Consider the following 19,122-nt stretch of genomic DNA (forward strand, 5'->3'; position numbering starts at 1 on the left):
TTCATGGTTCTGCATTACGTCTGGAGTTTTTCCCCTGCTTTGCACGTCTCTTATTCAGAGGAGGATTCTCTGCAGAGGTGAAGGAACAAGATTTCCTCATGGTGCCTTTAGAGAAGCTGAAATATTGTATCTCAACATAAACTTGGATGACAACGGGGAATGATGTGGCTGCAATGACCAGGATGTGATTACTGGCAATATTTTGGAAAATTAAAGTAGTAGAAATAATTTGGAGGGGTGGTGGGGGGGGGGGGGGGCAAGACCTCATACTGGTCCTGAATACTAATTAAGATGTACTCCACACAAAACCATTTCTCTATAAGGGATAACATTTAAATTATCTACTTTATGTCTACCTATTCAAGTTTGGTATATTATTAAAAATGTGTGCAGTGTTCTTAAACTCTTTGGGGCCAAATCTGTTGATGTAATTGGTTATCAAAAAGAACTACAGGATAGATCAACTTGGATTCCTCATCTTTATCTTAGCATGCAGCTCAAAAAGTAAATTCTTAATTGCAAACGTAAATTGTTCTGGGCCAGGGTATCTTGAAGAGCATTCTGACTGGAGTATTAATTTGATGAGAGAAATGCAGCTGAGGACGAGTGTAGTGGTGTACGAGGCATCATGGGAAACTTTGTAATAGTACGCAGTGAGGAATGTTGTGCATGAGTGATTTGGAAACCCACATAAAACTCTGTCTGTAACATGTCAGAAGATAGTGAAAACAGGGAGCTGGTTTGGCTCAGGTGATAGAGAAGGCGCCCCATGTGCAGATTACCAGTTGCAGGTTTGACTCCTCATCCCGACGCTGTTTTGTGCATGTCATCCCCCCCCCTCTCTGTTCCCCACTTTGCCTATCACTCTTAACTCTTCTTACCACCAAGAGAAGCAAAAATCATTTTTATAAAGTAGATAGTGAAAACCTCAAACGGTCTTTGTTTGACTACAAGTCCTAAGTTGTTCATTTTGCCGTTATAGAGCTCTGCAAAAAAAACAAACTAACACACCAAATGGTCACTTTTGACAAGCTAGAGAGAATAGCCGTTTATGAGAAATAATAGCCGATGAATGACTGCTTCAGTTTCACTTTAGACTGAGTGAACTCTTTCTCTCGCCAAAGTTTATGGAAAATGACCGTGAGCTCATTCCATATAGTGGAAACATATGCTGCTCAAAATAAACTGAAAGAAGCACAGTTTCCTATCTGATGCGGTTGTGGTGTGTCGCAAGACCTAGTTTATGCAGCTGCTTTAAACAACCTGTGGTATTTAATTTTTTTCAAGCAATCAATTTAGTAAAACAAAAGCTCTTCAGGGCAGGTTGCATTAGCTGTGAAATTATTCTGAATACGATTAGAGCAGTCAAAGTGCTGCCCAGTCCTGACATAGCCGCTGTGTGTTTTTTTTGCATATCTGGGAGTCTTAGTGTAGGAGCACTTAACTTATGAGCTGTCTGTGTGAAAAAAGAAAAATGAACACAAAGGGTCAGGGGCAAAATATACATCACCGTGTGTTGGTGGATGTGCCTTGATGTACTTATACTTCATCTGAGCTCAGAATGACATAATGTGTTCCCCACAGCGGCCCTCGGGGTCAATATTGACACAGTGGTACACATCCTGCAACGTCTGAGCTGGCTGTATTTAGAAGCAACACTCTAAAGTCTGTGTTATGACATTGTGTGAAAAAGAAAAGGTTTAATACAAAGCAGAAATTATACAGTAGGCTTACCTTTTGTGCCACAGTTTACAAAAATAAATTCACATGCAGGCAAGTCTCAACAGCCTCAGGCTAAACAGGTGTGTTGTCTTTCACTAAAGGACGCTAATCTCATTACGCACATGCACACACATACACACACACCTATGTACAAAGCACCTGAGATACATAGCTGCCAAGGGTCTGATTTGAATTCTGAACCCATAGTGTTTTTACGACTGACGGAGCATAATAAGGGAAGTTCTTTGTATTGTAAACACAGCCGTTGGACCAGCTTCTGTGCTTTCTGCGAGAATTAGCTGAGTTAAGTGTGTCTGGTGTCGAGTCAGCACCTGGGGCCAAAACAACATGAATATGTAGTTTTAACTTCTTTTTTAGTTTGTTGTTGTTTGGGCCTAAAGCGATTTAGGTTTCAAGTCATCAATACAAAAACCAGGACAGTATAACCTCCAACAGTTGTAGACTCATGGAAGGAAACAGAACTAGAACAGCTGCCTTAAATTCTTGGGTCTGGAGAGTTTCAGGCTGACAAAGCTAAACTGTTTATATATCAATAATAGCTCACAAGCTTCAACATAATACATACAAAACTCCAGAAGTTCTTAGGTGTACGGTGAGTCTCAGGGATGAAGTGCCAACACAAAGAAGATGTCCCAAAGAAGAAGGTCCCAAAATGTTAAGTCCAAAAGAAATTCCCTTCGTTCACCTGCTCTTTGCCATTACGCAGTCCCTACATCTGTGGAGGAACTCGTTTCTTTTCATCGTCCTGTGGAAACATCAAGTGGCGGTGTCATTTCCTGAGCGTCAGCATGGCGTTCACATCCCACAGCAGGTTCCTCATCTGGTCCATCAGAACCTTCATCTCCTGGTTCTTCTGACGTACTTTCTGCGAGTGAACCACAACAAATCCATTTGTAAGACTCCTTAAAGCACAGAAACTGCACATAGTTTTAATATTAAAGAAGAAGGCATCTCTTCCACAGATGGAGGTCGGTGCTCTTAGAGAAGGACCTCAGAGGGAATCGTTTTAATATATTTAACATCCTTACAACATTTAGCAAACAGGGCAGGTCTCTTGTGTTTGTGCTACAAGCATTCATTAATAAATTAGTCTTAATCCCACTTGTCAGGTCTTGTTGATTTTGTTCATTAAACAGAGTTACTTTTTTTTGTGACAAACTTTTTGAAACACAAACAAGCTGATCAGCCTCAGGCAACATTTGACAATGAGTCCAGTGGCAATTTCTAAACCTGAGTCTGGAATATTGATCCGCCTGGAGTAATTGGAATATATTGGCTGTAATGCTTAGCAAGAAAACAGTGAGATTTGGATTTCAATGAAACTGAACATGATGCATGGTTTCTGCATTTATACTGTTAGCCAGTGTCAGCAGTGCCACCTACAGGCATTTACAGGGAGGGACTTCAAACGCTTAACACCTTATGTTGGTCATTTTTCTTCCAAAACATAATGGGCTCTAACTTTCATTCATCATGGAGAACAACATCATCTTCCAGGTGGGAATATTACAATACCCAGTAACATGACATCAATGTTATTTAAAAGGCTGCTGACTGCTTTTTGTTTTAAGGTGGTATGGAAGGTCACACGCAGAGAAATATCTACATTACATCACACTGACCTGACAGATTGATATCACAGGTGACCTCTACAATATAAACTTTTAAGATGACCTCTACAATATAAACTTTTAAGCTGACCTCTACAATATAAACTTTTAAGCTGACCTCTACAATATAAACTTTTAAGCTGACCACTACAATATAAACTTCTAAAAAGGTCTCAGGGTAATGTGTTCCTCCCAAATTGAGCTTGAGTAGTTCTTAAATATTTAGCAATATGAGGCTTTCTTTGGCAGTTTGCCGTTACTCAAAAGGAAGTGTTTCAATGATTAATGTATCACTTACTGTAGGATAACAGCACAGGGAGGAGTTGCACACTACTTTGCCATCATTCAAATCAGGAATTAGGTTTCCAATCCAACAAAAGTGATTTAGAAGTAACAATATCTTTACTGAAAAGAACATGTTTTCATTTTCTTATTATGAATATTTTCTTAATGCAAACTCTGCTTTTGATCAAGTTACGGTGAGCATGAATGCAAATAAGCTGAAACTATGAAAAAGAAGGAACATACCTCCAGAACCTCTTTTCTCTCCTGGTTGATAGCATGAGTACAGGGATCCACTTTGAGAGAAAGCAGCTCCTCCCCGACATACGGCACAAGCTGACGACATAAAATACATAGAAATGAGTTCCCTTTTTCTTCTCAGGTAATAAATGTTGTACATGTGGATACTGGACACAGACAGAAAACCAAACACCAAAACATTCACAGAAATTCTACAAATGCAATGCACTAAGTCCTGCTCATAGTACAGCTGCAGTAAAGGTCTTTTTTAGAGAAAGTGTTTTCTATGTTTTGCTAAAAGGATGAAAAGTAAACAGAAAATGTTGCACAAATATCTTTGCAGAATTGTAAGGCTCCCTCCTCACCTCTGTTGGCCCCTCTTGCAAGTCAGAGGTCATCTCCACACAGCGCTCGTACAGGAGTCGGAGCTTTCTGAAGAGCAGAGCGAGCTGTCGAAGGTGTTCCTGGAGCTTCCCAAAGCGGTCCGTGTACATCGCCTGGCTCTGGGTCACGCCATTAGGAAGCTACACCCCAAGAGACACAGCATCTCTTATCAGTTAAAGAGTTTACACTTTGAGTTTCGACGGCGGTGTAAAGACGTAAACATAAGTTCATTAGCAGATTTTGTTTTCAATATGAGGAGAGAAACAATGATACTGAAGACCCATTTTCTCCCCTTGTGTTTTCTAAAGTTTTAAATATGTGAGAGGAGATGTGTCAAGCTGTGGTAAAACACACAATGCTGCTTTTTGCTTTTTCAAATTTTCAGTGCAGGAAAAAATGTCTCAGTGTAATGGACAAGGACAAGCTCAAAGAGGAGAGTGAAACGCAGAGAGAGAGACAATTAGAGACACAGATCATGTTGAGACGGGAGAATGAATAAGACAGATGCTGACAAGAATGCCAAGCAGACGAACCAGAAAAAAAGGATTGGACAAATGTGGACTGACAGACAACAGAGAAACCCTGTTAGCCAGGAAACAGCAGCCATTCAGAAAACATCCAGACAGACCAGGCAGGAGGCAGCAAAGGATCAGTGAACTCAATGATGTTTAGTTACTTGAGATTGTGAGATTTGCTTGACTTTAAAAAAAAAACAACCTTGAAAAATGTTTTCTATTAGGGAAGTACTGAAGTCAAAGATTCCAACATTTTAATTTACAAAGTTATTCTTTTATCGCTCTTTATGAAAAGGGGGATATTTAAACATTTTAGGTTCCAGTCTATATCGTGTAAGCATTTGCTGTTATAGAAACATTAAAAAGTTAATATCTGAACTTGTCACTCAGACTAAATGAGCCACTTCAAAACAAAACCAGAGGCTCTAAAAAAAAAGAGCAAATTCTACGATTGCTTCTTTATAATTCAAAAAAAGTTTTATTTGTTGTGTCTTATCTTTCATTTTTAATCAACATGAAAGGCAATTTGTAAACATCTAAATATTCATGAAAACTGGATAAACTCATTCTAGCAATGAAGCATGTTATTAACACGTTCGCTGAGATGAGTTTGATTAATTAAAAAACTATCTCTAGATAAATCAAAGGTTGAAATAACCAATAGTTATAGCCCTAAATATAATTGTAAACGAGAGTTCAACACATTGTAATCCAATGCAGTTATTGGTCTAACACAGGGATGAGCAACTTTGGTCACAGCAAGGGGCCACATTCATTTAACTCTCACTGCCAGGGGGCCAAATTGTAGAATACAAAAACGATTACAGTCAAGTATGTCTCAAATTTAACTCAACATATACCAGTGATCAAATATTATTATGGACATATTTCTGGTTTTCATGGCAGATTTTGTCATGTTTTCTTCATGTTTACACTTAATTGATGTGTAAAAATTGACCTGAGAGCCACGTTGAGGGTTGATGGGGGCCGCATGTGGACCCACCCCTGATCGAACATGACATCATATGATGATCTTTGACAGACTTTTAATGCGTTAAAAAAAAAAAAAAAAAAATCAGTCTGCACCGAAGAATTATTTGCAGGGATGTTGTGTTGGAAGCTGCTTACAAGATTAAGATTAAGATAAAATAAAATTAAGATTTCCACACAGATAGGCTGAAATACACACACATGCACAAACAGGATGGAGAGATGTCAGAGTGACGGAGCTGAGCGGTGGGTCGGGGGTTTGATGCCTTGCTCAAGAGCACCTCGGCAGTGCTCAGGAAGCGATCTGGCACCTCTCCAGCTACCAGACCAACTTCCATATTTTGTTCCTCACCGGGACTTGAGCCGGCGACCCTCAACTCGAGTCCCTACAGACTGAGCTACCGCCGCCCCCCCATGTGTTATGTATTTGTGAGCTTTATCACCAATGCGTAACACCAGGCTACCAGTCAGGTGTCCCCTACCTGAGTAGCTCTTGTGATCTGGAAGATCTCCATGGTCCGAGTGACAATATCCTGGACTGTCTCCTGTCCAATCCTGCAGAGGAACACGGGGGAGATCTCTCTCAAAGCTCCCTGAGGAGGCATCTGCTGACCTGGAGCTGATGCAGCACTGGACGGCAGGTGGGGCTGCTGCTGCTGCTGCTGGGGGGGCATCCCGACCATCCCTGGCTTCTGAGGTAAAGAGGCTGCCATCACTGAAGAAACCTGAAGCAGAGGGACTCAGATGAGGGGGTAACTTCAGAAAACGCTTTAACATGTGTTTTCTGAATATGTATTTGTCTTTAACTATGTAAAATATGAGTTATTAGGCACTACTCTTTGTGGCTTCATTTTGCAGCCTCTCCAAAACACCCCATACAACAACATGCTAGTTAGCCACATTAGCTTGCTAACTAGGCTACCTGGCGGGTTAATTCAAACAAACAGCTTACCTTAGTTCACTTCCTGTGGTGAAACGTTGTCCAACTATCGCCAGCTTGGTTTAAGTACGACTACACATGACGTTTGTTCACGCATTTTTGTAAAAAGGACATAATGAGACCTGTTCACTTTGTGTCCTTTCAAAAAGCACCGCACGTTGTTGTTGTAGTTACGTCACTTCCTGTCAGAGGAGAGCGGCGCGCGCTGACTTCCCGCCACCAGATGGAGTCAGAGGTTGTTTTCAGAAGTGTTGTAGTCTGAGGTTGAAGCAAAAAAACAAGGAAATAAAACATTAAATTATACAGTAACTTAAATATTTTACCAAATTAAAACCTCTTGTGTGATTGTATTTTACTCTTACTGTTTATTTATTTATTTAATTTTTTCTTTTTATCAATGAACTGACCTGTATCGTTGTTCTTGTTGTATGTTTTATAGCCCGACCCTTAACTGTTTGTACAATCTGATTAAAGATAGATAGATTGATATTGGCCTACCATAAATGTGATGAGTAAAGATTAAAAAAAATAATAATTCTGAGGTTAAAGCACAATTAACCAGAGCAAACATAGCCGTGCAATCACAATTTAAATAGAGTAAAAGTAGAGATGTATTTTCAATAAATGTGCTCCAAAACTTTGGAAATATCTCCTGTTACACACAATTTAACGTAGGATTCACACTTAATGTAGGCTGTTAGGCTAATTTGTTTAAATTGCACATATATTTGTATCCCTGCACGGGTTATGTACATTTCTTGTATAAGTCTATTTTTTTAATCGCACAGTTTAAGTTTGATTCATCTCGGGGTATTCTTTAAATCTTTTTTTCAGGTTAATATATATGTATGGGAGGGGGGGGCGTCGGTTTTGTGGTTAATTTGTAACAAATGTTTCATGTCATGTCTTGAATTTCCCTCTGGATCAATAAAGTATCTCTCTATCTATCTATCTATCTATCTATCTATTATTCTGTGATATTAAAACATTTTGTTTTAACAAGAGCTCATGTTAACTCTTTTCTTAATATGCTAACTAATAGATTTCATGTCTTTCAAACTGCCTAAATTTAATGGATTTTGAAGTAGGCCTACTGATTGTCCTTACTCTCTCCTAATCTTTACATGCCTATTACTTAAATATGTAAAGATATCATTGCAGAAATATATAGCTAAAACAATAGCTTATATTTATGATATTTCTAAAAACATTAGGCCTAATTGTAACTACTTTCCGAAAACCGGACTGACAAAAGTACTCTGCAAACATTACTTTTCTTTTCTTCGTTTTTTTTATTTTACATACAAATACAACCTTTTGTTTTCTGGAATCTAGAAGTACGTGTGGAATAAAAACATTGTTTTTTTTTTTGCTTTTGAAAGTAAAGTTCATATGAAGGAGCCCTGGCCTGTAATAGCAAACCATTCAGGGTTTAACTTGCTCTGTGCAGCTGACTTTATCCTTTGTTTAAGGGATTTGTTTAAAGGATCAGGTGTTGGAGCTGTTGTGACAGGGAAAATGTTTTATAGAAGTAGATTTTTACTTGTAATGTGACTTAATCTGACCTGAATCAAGGGATATTCACTGTTTTATACTGTTTCTTTAGTTTGTTTTAGTCAGTACTGCCATGGTTTTTGTGTTCACTTGAATACAAACTTTAGTTTCCTTGGGGAGATTTGGTTGTAGGCAGACTTTACAAATGCCAGGAAGAGAATGAGCAGCAGGGATATTCAAATAATGAAGTGTGTGAGATATACTGTATTTGAATATATTTTTGAAGACTTTCATTTTATTTAGCCTCAAGCTTCTTCACGATAAACAAGCTCAAAGAGGCACATTTTATCATGGTTTTTAGTTTGGTAACTGTGTAGCGAAAAATATTTAACTGTTTTGGTTCCCTAATTGATCTCATTGACTTATTTTTATGTTTAAAGTTTTTATTGTGCATTACGTTTTAGAAGACAGAAAATTCCAATTGTGTGTCATGTTGACTTTTAATTTAAATTTCTGTGGTTCTCAGGGTTCGTTGGTCCAATAATCTGATTTCATTTCATTTTATTTCAAACTTTTATCTAAGCCTCGAGAATCACTGAGGTTACTCTCATTAACCATGAAGTTGAGACAGAATAAAAGCACCAGAAAGAAAAGATGATGCTCAGTAGTGAGTCGTTTTGAGGGTTTAAAATTCTTCACAATGTTTATTTCACTCAAAGTTCAATATATGTCTCCTGAGTCAATATGTACTGTATGTCTCAAAGACTGTATGAGAATGGACAGTGGAATACCGTGCCTCAAGTGAAGCCAAAAGATTTAAAGCACTCCCTTCTGACTTGCTGCATTATAGGTCATAAACACCGCCTCCCCCTCAGGTAGGATGTGGGTCTACTGTATGTCGTCTTATTCTTATTTTATCTGAATTATAAAGATAGCATTTATCAAACCTTTACAATGTTAGTGAACATAGTACACTGGAAATAAAAGCTGGAAACACACGGCGTGTTGAAGCCTACTGCGTGTGATGACCAAGGGGCAACCTCCGGTCTCGAAAAATGAAGCCTATGCGGAAGTACAAAAAACTGCAGTTCCTCGAGGTTCCGCTTGAGGCTGGCTGCAGAAGCGCCGGAAGTGCCATAAGCCCACAGCCAAAAAAGCCCGTTTTTACCACAGGAATCAACATGTTTACAGCCTGGTTCAAAAAACGAGATGTATCTGAGAAGTTGACGGCCCCTTCTCCTCACACTGTGGGGGGGGTGAATTTTTTTATAACTCATCGGATTTTATTCTATTAAGGAAAACGACTATGCCCATATTTGGTTGTGTCAGATTTGATTGACAGCTCTGCGCGCTGCATCTGTCTGTCAGGTCAGCAGGTCAGCAGGCTAACAGCTTGATCCGTCTGATTTCTCCTCTTTTTTACATCGTTTGGAGAGTTTGTTTAACACATATCTGACAACATACATGGCTTGCTGTGCGGTTAACAGACCATCCAAGAAGTTGATGCTTCAGTTTTTTTCGGTAAGTGATATAGTAGTGTTATATTTACTGCATACTCATGTGTCGGTATTTATATTTACGGACCTAGCTTGTTTAGCGTTAGCTTGTAAACCAGTCGGCTAACTGTGTAGCTCATTATTTACATTATTTACGGTCAATGGTTTAGAAATGTTTGTTGTTAAGATGTTGTTGTTGAAAATAATGAGTTTGTGTGATGTTAGAAGCTAAAGGTTCATCTCGGTAGTTAACAGCAGACTGTAAATATGGTTATCTGACGTTATGATGAATGTTATACTCCACCTAAATGTGGACATTAAAAAACAAACTTTGTGTAGTAATTATCCGTCAGTAACATAAACTGAACTGAACCTAATGTGCTGTGTAGGTTATAGAGGATGACATTAAAGTTACATGGTTGATGTAGTGTCTTAAGATTTGAGCAAACTGTTAACAAATAAAAAAAACTTCACTTTGTAAGAGCATCTGTAACCATTAAGAACTATATTAATAATCATATTAATTTTCACTGAACTCATACACAGAATATAGCAGTAGAAATATAAAATATAAATAACATATGGAATGAAAATAAGATATAAAGCACATAGATATAAAGTATAAGAAATAGTTTGAAGAATACAGCCATGTACTGAGCTCATGTTAATAATAAATGAGTTACTGTATGTTCTGTACTAAAGCACAGAGAGTTGGGACCTGTTAATGATTTAAATAATTCAGGTTATATTTGTTTCATGTTAAGATGAAGTACTATCCACAATAAACTGCTTAATTTTTCCTCACAAAATCTGAGACAATTTGATGTGGAATATCATTGTGTGAGTGAGAGAGCTGAAAACAGCATGATTACAATAATGTTTGTCTTCTTAACTTTGAATAGATGTTGATTACCTGAATACTGTACCTTTGTTGTCTGGGTAGTACACTGTTGAATTTATAAATGTGCTCTTACACACAGATGAATACAGAAAAATAGATGAGAACAAAAAAAAAGATTTAATGAATAACTGATATTTTCTCTCTTTCTTTGTCATCCTGAAGACCTCTCACTAAAAGTCCATGTTCTCCTGGATCCATGTCACATGCTCGAGCTTCTTCTGAATGACTTTTCAACAGTCAAAGTTCTGCTGAGAGAAGATGGCCAGCAGATAAGACAGCAGTACATGAAGGAGCTCCACAGGCTTCAGGAGGAGGAGGGTTTGCACCTTGGAAGACTGTATTCATGCTGTTCAAATAAAACTAGATCTCCTCCAAACAACTTGCAATCAAACTATTTTCTTCCCATTTTAAAACCCTTTGTCCAGTTTAGATGGGAGAAGTTGATATTATGTGATATTGATCAGGGAAGACTACATTTCTAAATCATTTTTAACTGTGTTTTTATTCACAAGTTATTGATCTTATTTACTCTCCATGTATCTTGATTTAAGAATGGGGCTGTGTTTAAGGGCAAATTTTTGCAATGACTCTGTTCCATCCCACTTTCAGAAATGAACTACATTAGTATTTATCAAAAGAGTAAGAAGTTGTGTAAAAGTAGACTTCCTTCCCTAAGCTTTTGAGTTGAGCATTAATCTGAAATGTATACTCATAAGTAGACATAAAGGAGTGCATTTATATAGAAATATTTATTTAATCTGAAAAACAACATTAAAAAAAGTCTGTTTTTACAGCAGAGATTAACATGTTTACAGCTTGGTACAAAACAAACAAATAGGTGTGATTAGCTCATGTCTCGATCGACACACACTGTACGGGGGGGGTGAATGTTTTGATGAAGGATAAGAGTTATTCACAATAAGGCGTGTAGCTGACCAGCTTGACAGGTGGGCGCGGTGTAACGGTTTGTCAAAAGGCTTAAAACCCGTCTCAGCTCTCAGCCTGTGGGTGTCATCACTCAGGCCATCCGGGGGAGACCTCCCTCACAGCGAGCTGTTGAAGAGAAGCAACCGAAGTCCACCCCAGAAGAACCAACAAATACAGATGTTGTTGAAGCTCAGGTTTCTTCCTCTGTCTCTGCAGCTCTCTGGGCACCTCGATGGACCAGTCACCAATAATCCACACTGTGTCTATAAGAGAAATACAAAGGTGTTCAATTAATGCCTCAGACAAGACAAAATGTACAGTTAACTACATGTGACAGCTCAGGGTGTTTTTTTGTTATGAGCCACATCTGCAGGAATAATATTGAACAAGGTAGCTGCAACTCATCATAATAGATGCCAGTCTTAAACAGTATTTTTTCTAATACTTAGTTTTTGTTGTGAAGCTGACACTGTTCACAGACTCCATGACTTCACGGGGTTCAATAGAAAACAAATGTCTTATAATAAATACTAAATCATTATTTTTCAATTGTCATGTTCACCTCATCGCTGTTGACATCAGTAAATATAAAACACAGACATTCCTCTTTGTCAGAACAGTAACATATGCTTTGTAATATTGATTTCTTCTGGATGTCTCATTTATTTACAGTTTGCTGTTGCCTAGCTGTTAGCTATGCTGTGAAGTGGACTGCTAACGTCGAGCTGAATGGGCGGAGTTAAGTCCCGCCGGTCCCGCCTTACTGCTGTTGCTAGGTTGATCCGAAGTTAGGTTGAGACTGCAAATCCAATATGGATGCGGCCGTCGATTGGACTCATTTTCTGCCTATGTCACAGACGGGTCAGGGTTCGTCCAGTAATATTTACAGTCTATGGTGATGACCCTTTATCTTCCTCTAGCATATGGTTTGCTTTTGTGGCTGTGAATAAAATGGCATCAAATATTCCTGGAATATTTATGAAATCTTGTGCAGACATTTGTGATCCCCAAAGAATGAACAATAATCACTTTGGAGATCTGGGATAAGTCTTTGAATTAGTTTAATGACAACACAGCTAAACTTCACCATGCTAACATGCTAGGCTAAGATTGTAAACACAGTAGACATTATACCTTTTAAATAGCATCATGTCAGCTTATATTCTTAGCGTGTTAGCATGGTATTGTTAGTGTTTAGCTGATGCCCATACAGCCGTGCAGAGCTGCTAGCCTAGCTTGTTCAGCATTTTTCTAACTGAAACCACAGAATAAAAATCAGTGTTCAAAGTTTTGTTTGCCTTCTTGTTGGCCTCCTTAAGCTTTACGTTTCTGAGCCATTCGGGACATCTTAAAGCTAAGACACCATCCATTGTTCATTGCGTCATTTTACTCCAAAGTTTTGCAATTTTTGAGTTTATATGAATGTGAGCGCCGCTCCAACTATCTATTACACCGTTTACAAGAGCCCCTCCTTCTTCTGATCGTGTTCGCTTATCTTTATGGCTCATTTCCATGGACCTGCCAAGGCAATAAAACATCGCTTGATGCTATCGTGAAGTTCAGATGAAACACGTCACGCAACAGGAGCCAAATGACATCAAAGCGAGACGAGGAAACTGCGGAAACTGCAGTATAATATATAAGCTTTGTCTTTCAGGGAATGATTCGTAGCTAATCCTGCAAACATAATCTAGGGGGAGAAATGATCAAATCTATGCAATGAATGAAATCATTTCAGTCAACATGATGACACAGGGCTGGGTTATCTTAAAAGAGACGATAAAATGTCAAACACCAGGAAATACTCGGCAAGGTGATACACCAAACTGATAAAGGGACACAAAGGCCCGGTTATTAGCTACCAGAACAGCAACAGGACACAATTATGTGTCACTCCCTGCCTCGGATGTTTAGCAAAGAAGAGACATGTTTGAAATAGTTAAAGCGTTAAGTAGTGAATCAGTTTGTTGAATTTGTGAACTTTATTAGCCGCCTAGAAATAATTAACTTCTGTTTGAATTGTGTACCCTCTCAAAGCTTTTCTCTCACACCCTTCCCTTTTTCGACTTTAACCAAATCAAATGAAAATGAGAGGAGTTGTCTGTTTACGTTGCGCTTACAAATTGTCAAGGTGAAGTTTTATTGGATGGTAAATGGAACTGAGCAAAGTTAGAAGCTAGTAAAAGTGAAACATTTCTCAGCTTGAAACGTCAGAAACACTAATTTTTGCTCATGATGATGTTGTGGAATAGTACAAGTTTTACCTCAAGTATTTGTTAAACGTCAATATAGAAACTTAAACATCATGCTGGAACATTCTTTTCTGCTGACCTCAGTCCTTCCTACAGTCCTGTAAAGCTTCTTATCAGACAATGTGTAATCAAACGTGCTTCAGTCGCAATATCTTCATCAAGATATTATTTCCAAGGGGGCAAAAGAAATATCAAAGAAGCAAAACAAAATTCTTGACTTTAAGTAAAAACTCAGGTCGTGTTTGGTGAGGGGGATCATGTGGTTCTGGTTTATTTGTACATGAATGACTTTATCTTAGCGTATCTTTTTTTTATAACGATTTCTTCCTCAGGGTTATCGAAGCTCGGTCGAGAGTGAAATGTAAAATATGAAGGAGAAACTGATGACTTTCTGTTTTCATCTAAATGCACTGTACAAATGCCTACCTGTATTTTATGACAAATAAAAAGACCATGTAATGTTTGTAGAATATATAAATGTAAATTATAAGCATTAAATATGAATAACAGAAGCAGCTGCCCCAACAAAGCTTTAGATTATAATGTGACTGACGCCTAATATTGTAACAGTTAATAATGTAACTGTGATTCATCACAAAGTGACGATGTTTCTGTGTTCTCTACCTGTTTACGTTCAGAGTTTGTGTTCATCTACACTGTAAAAACCATAGACTGTAAATATTAATGGATGAAGCCTGAGTGACGTCAGCCATCTGTTACTGCAGGGTGCTCTGGAGGCTCATCAGCAGTTTCCATGTTGGAAATCCTGTCTCAACCTAACTTTCAGTCAACCCATGCCAATCCTGCCCATGAGGATCATAACTAATCAGACATATTTACCAGGCTGTAAACTTTGTAATTTCTACTGTAAAAACTGGCTTTTTTTTTGAATGGGTGTGTATGTGACTTTCGGTGTTCCTGGAGCCAGCCTCAAGTGGACACTTGATGAACTGCAGGATTTTTTGCACTTCCGCATTGGCTTTATTTTTCAACACCGGAGGTTGCTGCTTGGTAAAAACTAAAAAAACAGTGACTCTTGTATGACATAGTAATATGACTTCAGACTTTTACTTTTAAGTTGTTTGACTTGAATTTGATTTTTTGCAGATATTTTTTTTAAACCAATTTTGTAATAAAAAGAAAGGGAAACACATGCAGGACAATCAGCTCTGTGAACATGCATCTGAACAATACTGTTCTAAAGATGGGATCAAATGTGGCGTTATTATATCAGTGTAATATGGTTCAGTTCAAAGTAGGGGTTGCAAAGTAGTCGAAGTAGTCGACTAGTCGTCTTTACAGCTGTGTGATGACACTTAATGCCAGATGTGGACTAATCGCTTATTAGGATAGAAAACCTCAAACTGTGAACGAGCAGAACTGTGACAGTGAGTAGGGAAAAACAAAATGTTTACCTCAGTTTTTGTCTTTCCTAAATGTGACCTTTTTTTCTTTGCACTCACATATATGGGAGCTGTAGCTCACGTGTTATTGTTGCACGCTTTATTGTAGCTGTTGCACCCTGCTGTTTCTTCAAGTGTTAGCTCTCTGATTTCAGCAACATGTGCAAGTTTTGCCCAAAAAAATGTTGCTGGTTGCAAAGCATGCCCTTCTTTTATTAATAACCTGCAGCCCCTAGTACAGAACATAGCCCTAATAGACATTAATAAGTACTGAAGAGTTCATTGTGTTTGTCAAAGCTTTCTGTTTTACATATCAGATACATAACACTTGTCTGCTGCCTCACTTTTTACCGTTGGACTGAACACCTGAACATTTTTTTTTTTTTCTGCCCAGCTCTGTGTGACGCCTCACAGTTATCAGCATCATTGTTATGGAGGGCTGGCAGGTATATAAAGGGACACACAGATAAGGAACCACGGAAACAGCTGAAGCCCACGATGGAGAAGTCAAGGATGCTGCTGCTGTGTGTGTGTTTGACCTTCATGTCTCTGAGCTGCACCCAGGTAAGGAGCACACTGCTGGTTAAAAACATCTCAGCCTCTCTGATTGGTGGACGCCGGTTACACAACTGATTGACTTTCAACAAACAGCGCGGCAATCCCTTTGTTTTTTTCTGCCTTAAGCGTGGTTACAGTCAAATGAGTGAGAAGTCAAGGACACATTTACATGAATTTTACAATTCAGGCAAATGGGTGAATGGAAAAATGGGACTTGTATTCTTGATACAGCTAGACTGTATACCTTTCTCTGTTTTGATTTTATTTGTTGACGGTTTGTGTAAAAAAGTTTTTAAAAAAAGAAGCAATTTTTTTTAAATAAGTGTGCAATGGACTAAAGAATCCATAGTAAAAAAAATTTTTTTTTTCAAAATAATATGTTAAATTAAACCCTAAACTTTCGGAAAACCAGTCACAGAATTTAATGCTTTAATCCTTGTTGTCATGACGGTTAGTCGAGGAGTTTAATGAACACCTTGTACCTTTACTTTCTGTTAAAAAATGTTGTCAAACTTAATTATTATTACTTTGGTTGTAGCACAGACAGGAGCCTCTCTGTGTGGACTTTGCATGTTCTCCCTGTGAGTGCACGGGTCCGACCCCCTACTCCCACCCCCCTTTGTCCAAAGACATGCTCGTCAGGTTCCTCTGTGACTCTAAATTGCCTGTAGGTGTGAATGTGAATGTGGCTGGTTGTCTGTCTCGATATGTCAGCCCTGTGATTGACTGGTGAACAGTCCAGGGTGTACCCCGCCTCTCGACCAATGACAGCTGGAATCAGCTGCAGCCCCCTGCGACCCAGAACTGGTATAAATGTTGGATGGATGTATGATTGTAACTCCTCCACTTCTTTACTTCCACAGAACTTAATACAACAGAACAAAATGTATTTTCAAGCACTCAACAGATCTGCGTGATGCTGGAGGAAGCTGCTTTATTATCGGCCTCGAGATAACTCACATTTCCAGATTGATAGATATGACCTATAAGGAAAACATAAAGCTAGCGGGGAGATAAACCCCCCCCCCCCCCAAAAAAAAGAAAGAGATGCAGATCTGCCGTGTGCAGTCAGAGGAAATAAAGGACAAACATGTACTGAAAGCTTCTACCGACCTCAGCAGTATGCAAAGCAGGATTAATCCTTCATGCCTCTCTTCTGGATCAGCAAATGCTTGACCTTTGCATGTTGTGGCTGCAGAAGGTTTGTCACCTACATAGAGAGACACTGTGGCTTTATCTGCGGCATTGACTGATAGTAAAATACAGCAGGAAATGAAAACAGTAGGAGTCAGTGTTTAGGGATGGTTTCCTGAATCCGCCATTTTTTTAATGTAGTTTTAGATTCAAATGTAACATGTCTGATTTTTATCGGGTCAGTACACTGAGGGTGTATATTTTCCGACGTCTGGTATCTATCACCTGCTCAAAGTGTTTGCTTTAGTTTCCCAAGCTTAAAAGATACGTTTGAAAATAAGTTTGTGAAAAACTTCTGACGACTTCAGTGAAGTTTGAGTTTGAAAGCAGCGTCATATACCTTTAAAGGTCACCGCATGATATGTTGAGTCTCGATTATCTTCCCACGATCATGAAAACAAAGATAATCATGATAAGACGATTGCTGTGCAGCATGCCGTGTTGCGCTCGTTTTATACATGGGTTTTGTCATGTGTAGTAAATGTTTCAAATTGTCGCCAACAAGAGGATCTCACCACTACCTTTGTGTGTGTGTGTGTGTGTGTGTGTGTGTGTGTGTGTTCAGAAAGTTTAAATGTGCAGATTCTGTCAAATCATGATCTCAATATCAATCAAAATAATAATTTTCAAAGCAGCCCTGGTGTAAACTGATGTTTTTCTTCCACAGGCGCTAAACGCTACAGTGACAAGTAACAACACGGACTCATCCAGTACCACCCCACCTGCATCATCAACAACAACACAACTGTCCAACCACACCTCGACTCCCGTGACCTCCGACAGCAACAACATTGTAACCACCACGGCCTCCTCTCCCTCCACCTCAGCTCTGTCGACGGCCTCCGTTACACCCTCCACCTCTCGGCCTCCTCCGACTGAGACTAAAACTGCAACGACTTCGGCTACGACCACAAAAGGAGGGTCTGCCTCTATGACGGGCTCCTGCAGTCACTTGTTAGTGCCAGTTGTTTCCGTCCTCCTCTACTGTGCAGAGGGCTGAGAGGGCACAGATTCATCTTTTCAAAATCTCAACCTCTTTTTTTAATCCGCTGAAAAAATAGTGACAGTCACACTTTTTTTTTGTTATTAAGTGCTTTGTTTGCAATGAGCTTATTTCCACTTTTGATCAGAAAGGTTCCACAAGGTACCAATAAACAATGTACAACCACATGCTTCACATATCTAAACTATACTTCAATCACTAAGAGGGAAACAGAAACACAAGGATAAGATGTTTCTCAACAGGTTTTAAAGGATTAATTGTTTTTTTATTCAAAACACATTTTCCTAAATGTATTAGTGGAAAACTCAAGTGCAGAATGTAAAAAACAGATTAGAAACCTGGAGGGAGGTGTGAGAAGAACTGGATGAATCCTGTATAAAGTTAACTTCTTACAACAACTGATAAGAACGGTGGAGTTCATGCTGCCACCCTATTTGCACTTTTAGTTTTGAAAAAATGAAGGGTCATTCAAATGCATGTCATGTTTTTTGTTTTGTGTCTTCTGTTTTCCATCGGGTGATCTCTGCATACTGACTGGTCCAACATGATTTGAGAAATAATAATGAGCAGGTTTCATAAAAAACAAATTGTGCAAAACTAAAAATTAAATGGTTTGGGAAAATGTTGTCTATATGTTGTCGTGTAACTTCATTGCCTTTTGGAGACTTAACAGTCGATTTAAAGGCTTTATATTCAAACTTAAATGTAGAAATCAAGTATATCCTCTGAAAATAACTCTCTGAGTCATGACTGTCTACAATGGGTGTAACACCCGAGTCCCACTGTCTGTGATGTTTTCAGAGTTTTCAGAGTCCTATCTTCAGTTTGTTTACATCGCCAGGACGGCCGGCTGACTCCTCCCCTCGTGTATAAAAGTTGTTTAATTGAGGGACTAGAGAAAAGAAGAATAACATACTGTACTCACTGCTTAACTGTGTTTCTAGATCACGCTCATTTCAGGTAAATTTACATGCAGTGTGAAGATACGAGCGTAATAAAGATCGCTAGCATTAGCATGCTAACACAACAATGCACCGCAAGTTGTTTTGGTTTCATGCTGGTGCTCAAGGGCGACATCTGCTGGATCAAAAAATCACATATAAAGCCTTTAAAGGAAGAATGTGCGACTTTTTGATCCAGTAGATGTCACCAATGAGCACCAGCATGAAACCAAAACCGCTGTTTGGAGA

General features: G+C 38.8%; 1 protein-coding gene across 1 annotated transcript; it reads right to left on the reverse strand.

Annotated features, from left to right (window-relative positions):
• Window positions 1-1,672: 1,672 nt before the first annotated feature.
• zgc:114119 (Mediator of RNA polymerase II transcription subunit 30-like) lies at window positions 1,673-6,897 on the reverse strand. The gene is made up of 5 exons (XM_020648458.3): window positions 6,717-6,897; window positions 6,247-6,489; window positions 4,241-4,399; window positions 3,882-3,971; window positions 1,673-2,608 (listed from the first exon to the last, which is right to left on the reverse strand). Exons 2-5 carry the CDS (start codon window positions 6,475-6,477, stop codon window positions 2,513-2,515), a joined length of 576 nt encoding a protein of 191 aa, XP_020504114.2. The 5' UTR covers window positions 6,478-6,489; window positions 6,717-6,897; the 3' UTR covers window positions 1,673-2,512.
• Between the last annotated feature and the right edge of the window lie 12,225 nt (window positions 6,898-19,122).

Source organism: Labrus bergylta, chromosome 19 (assembly GCF_963930695.1).
Source record: "Labrus bergylta chromosome 19, fLabBer1.1, whole genome shotgun sequence".
Taxonomy (NCBI): Eukaryota; Metazoa; Chordata; class Actinopteri; order Labriformes; family Labridae; genus Labrus; species Labrus bergylta.

Bases quoted from the DNA above. Each gene is read 5' to 3' on its own strand.
- zgc:114119 (XM_020648458.3), bottom strand. From the start codon at position 6,477: ATGGCAGCCTCTTTACCTCAGAAGCCAGGGATGGTCGGGATGCCCCCC. The intron at 4,400-6,246 runs GTAGGGGACACC...CTTGGGGTGTAG, and splicing joins AGATCACAAGAGCTACTCAG to CTTCCTAATGGCGTGACCCA. The intron at 3,972-4,240 runs GTGAGGAGGGAG...TTATGTCGTCAG, and splicing joins TGCAAGAGGGGCCAACAGAG to CTTGTGCCGTATGTCGGGGA.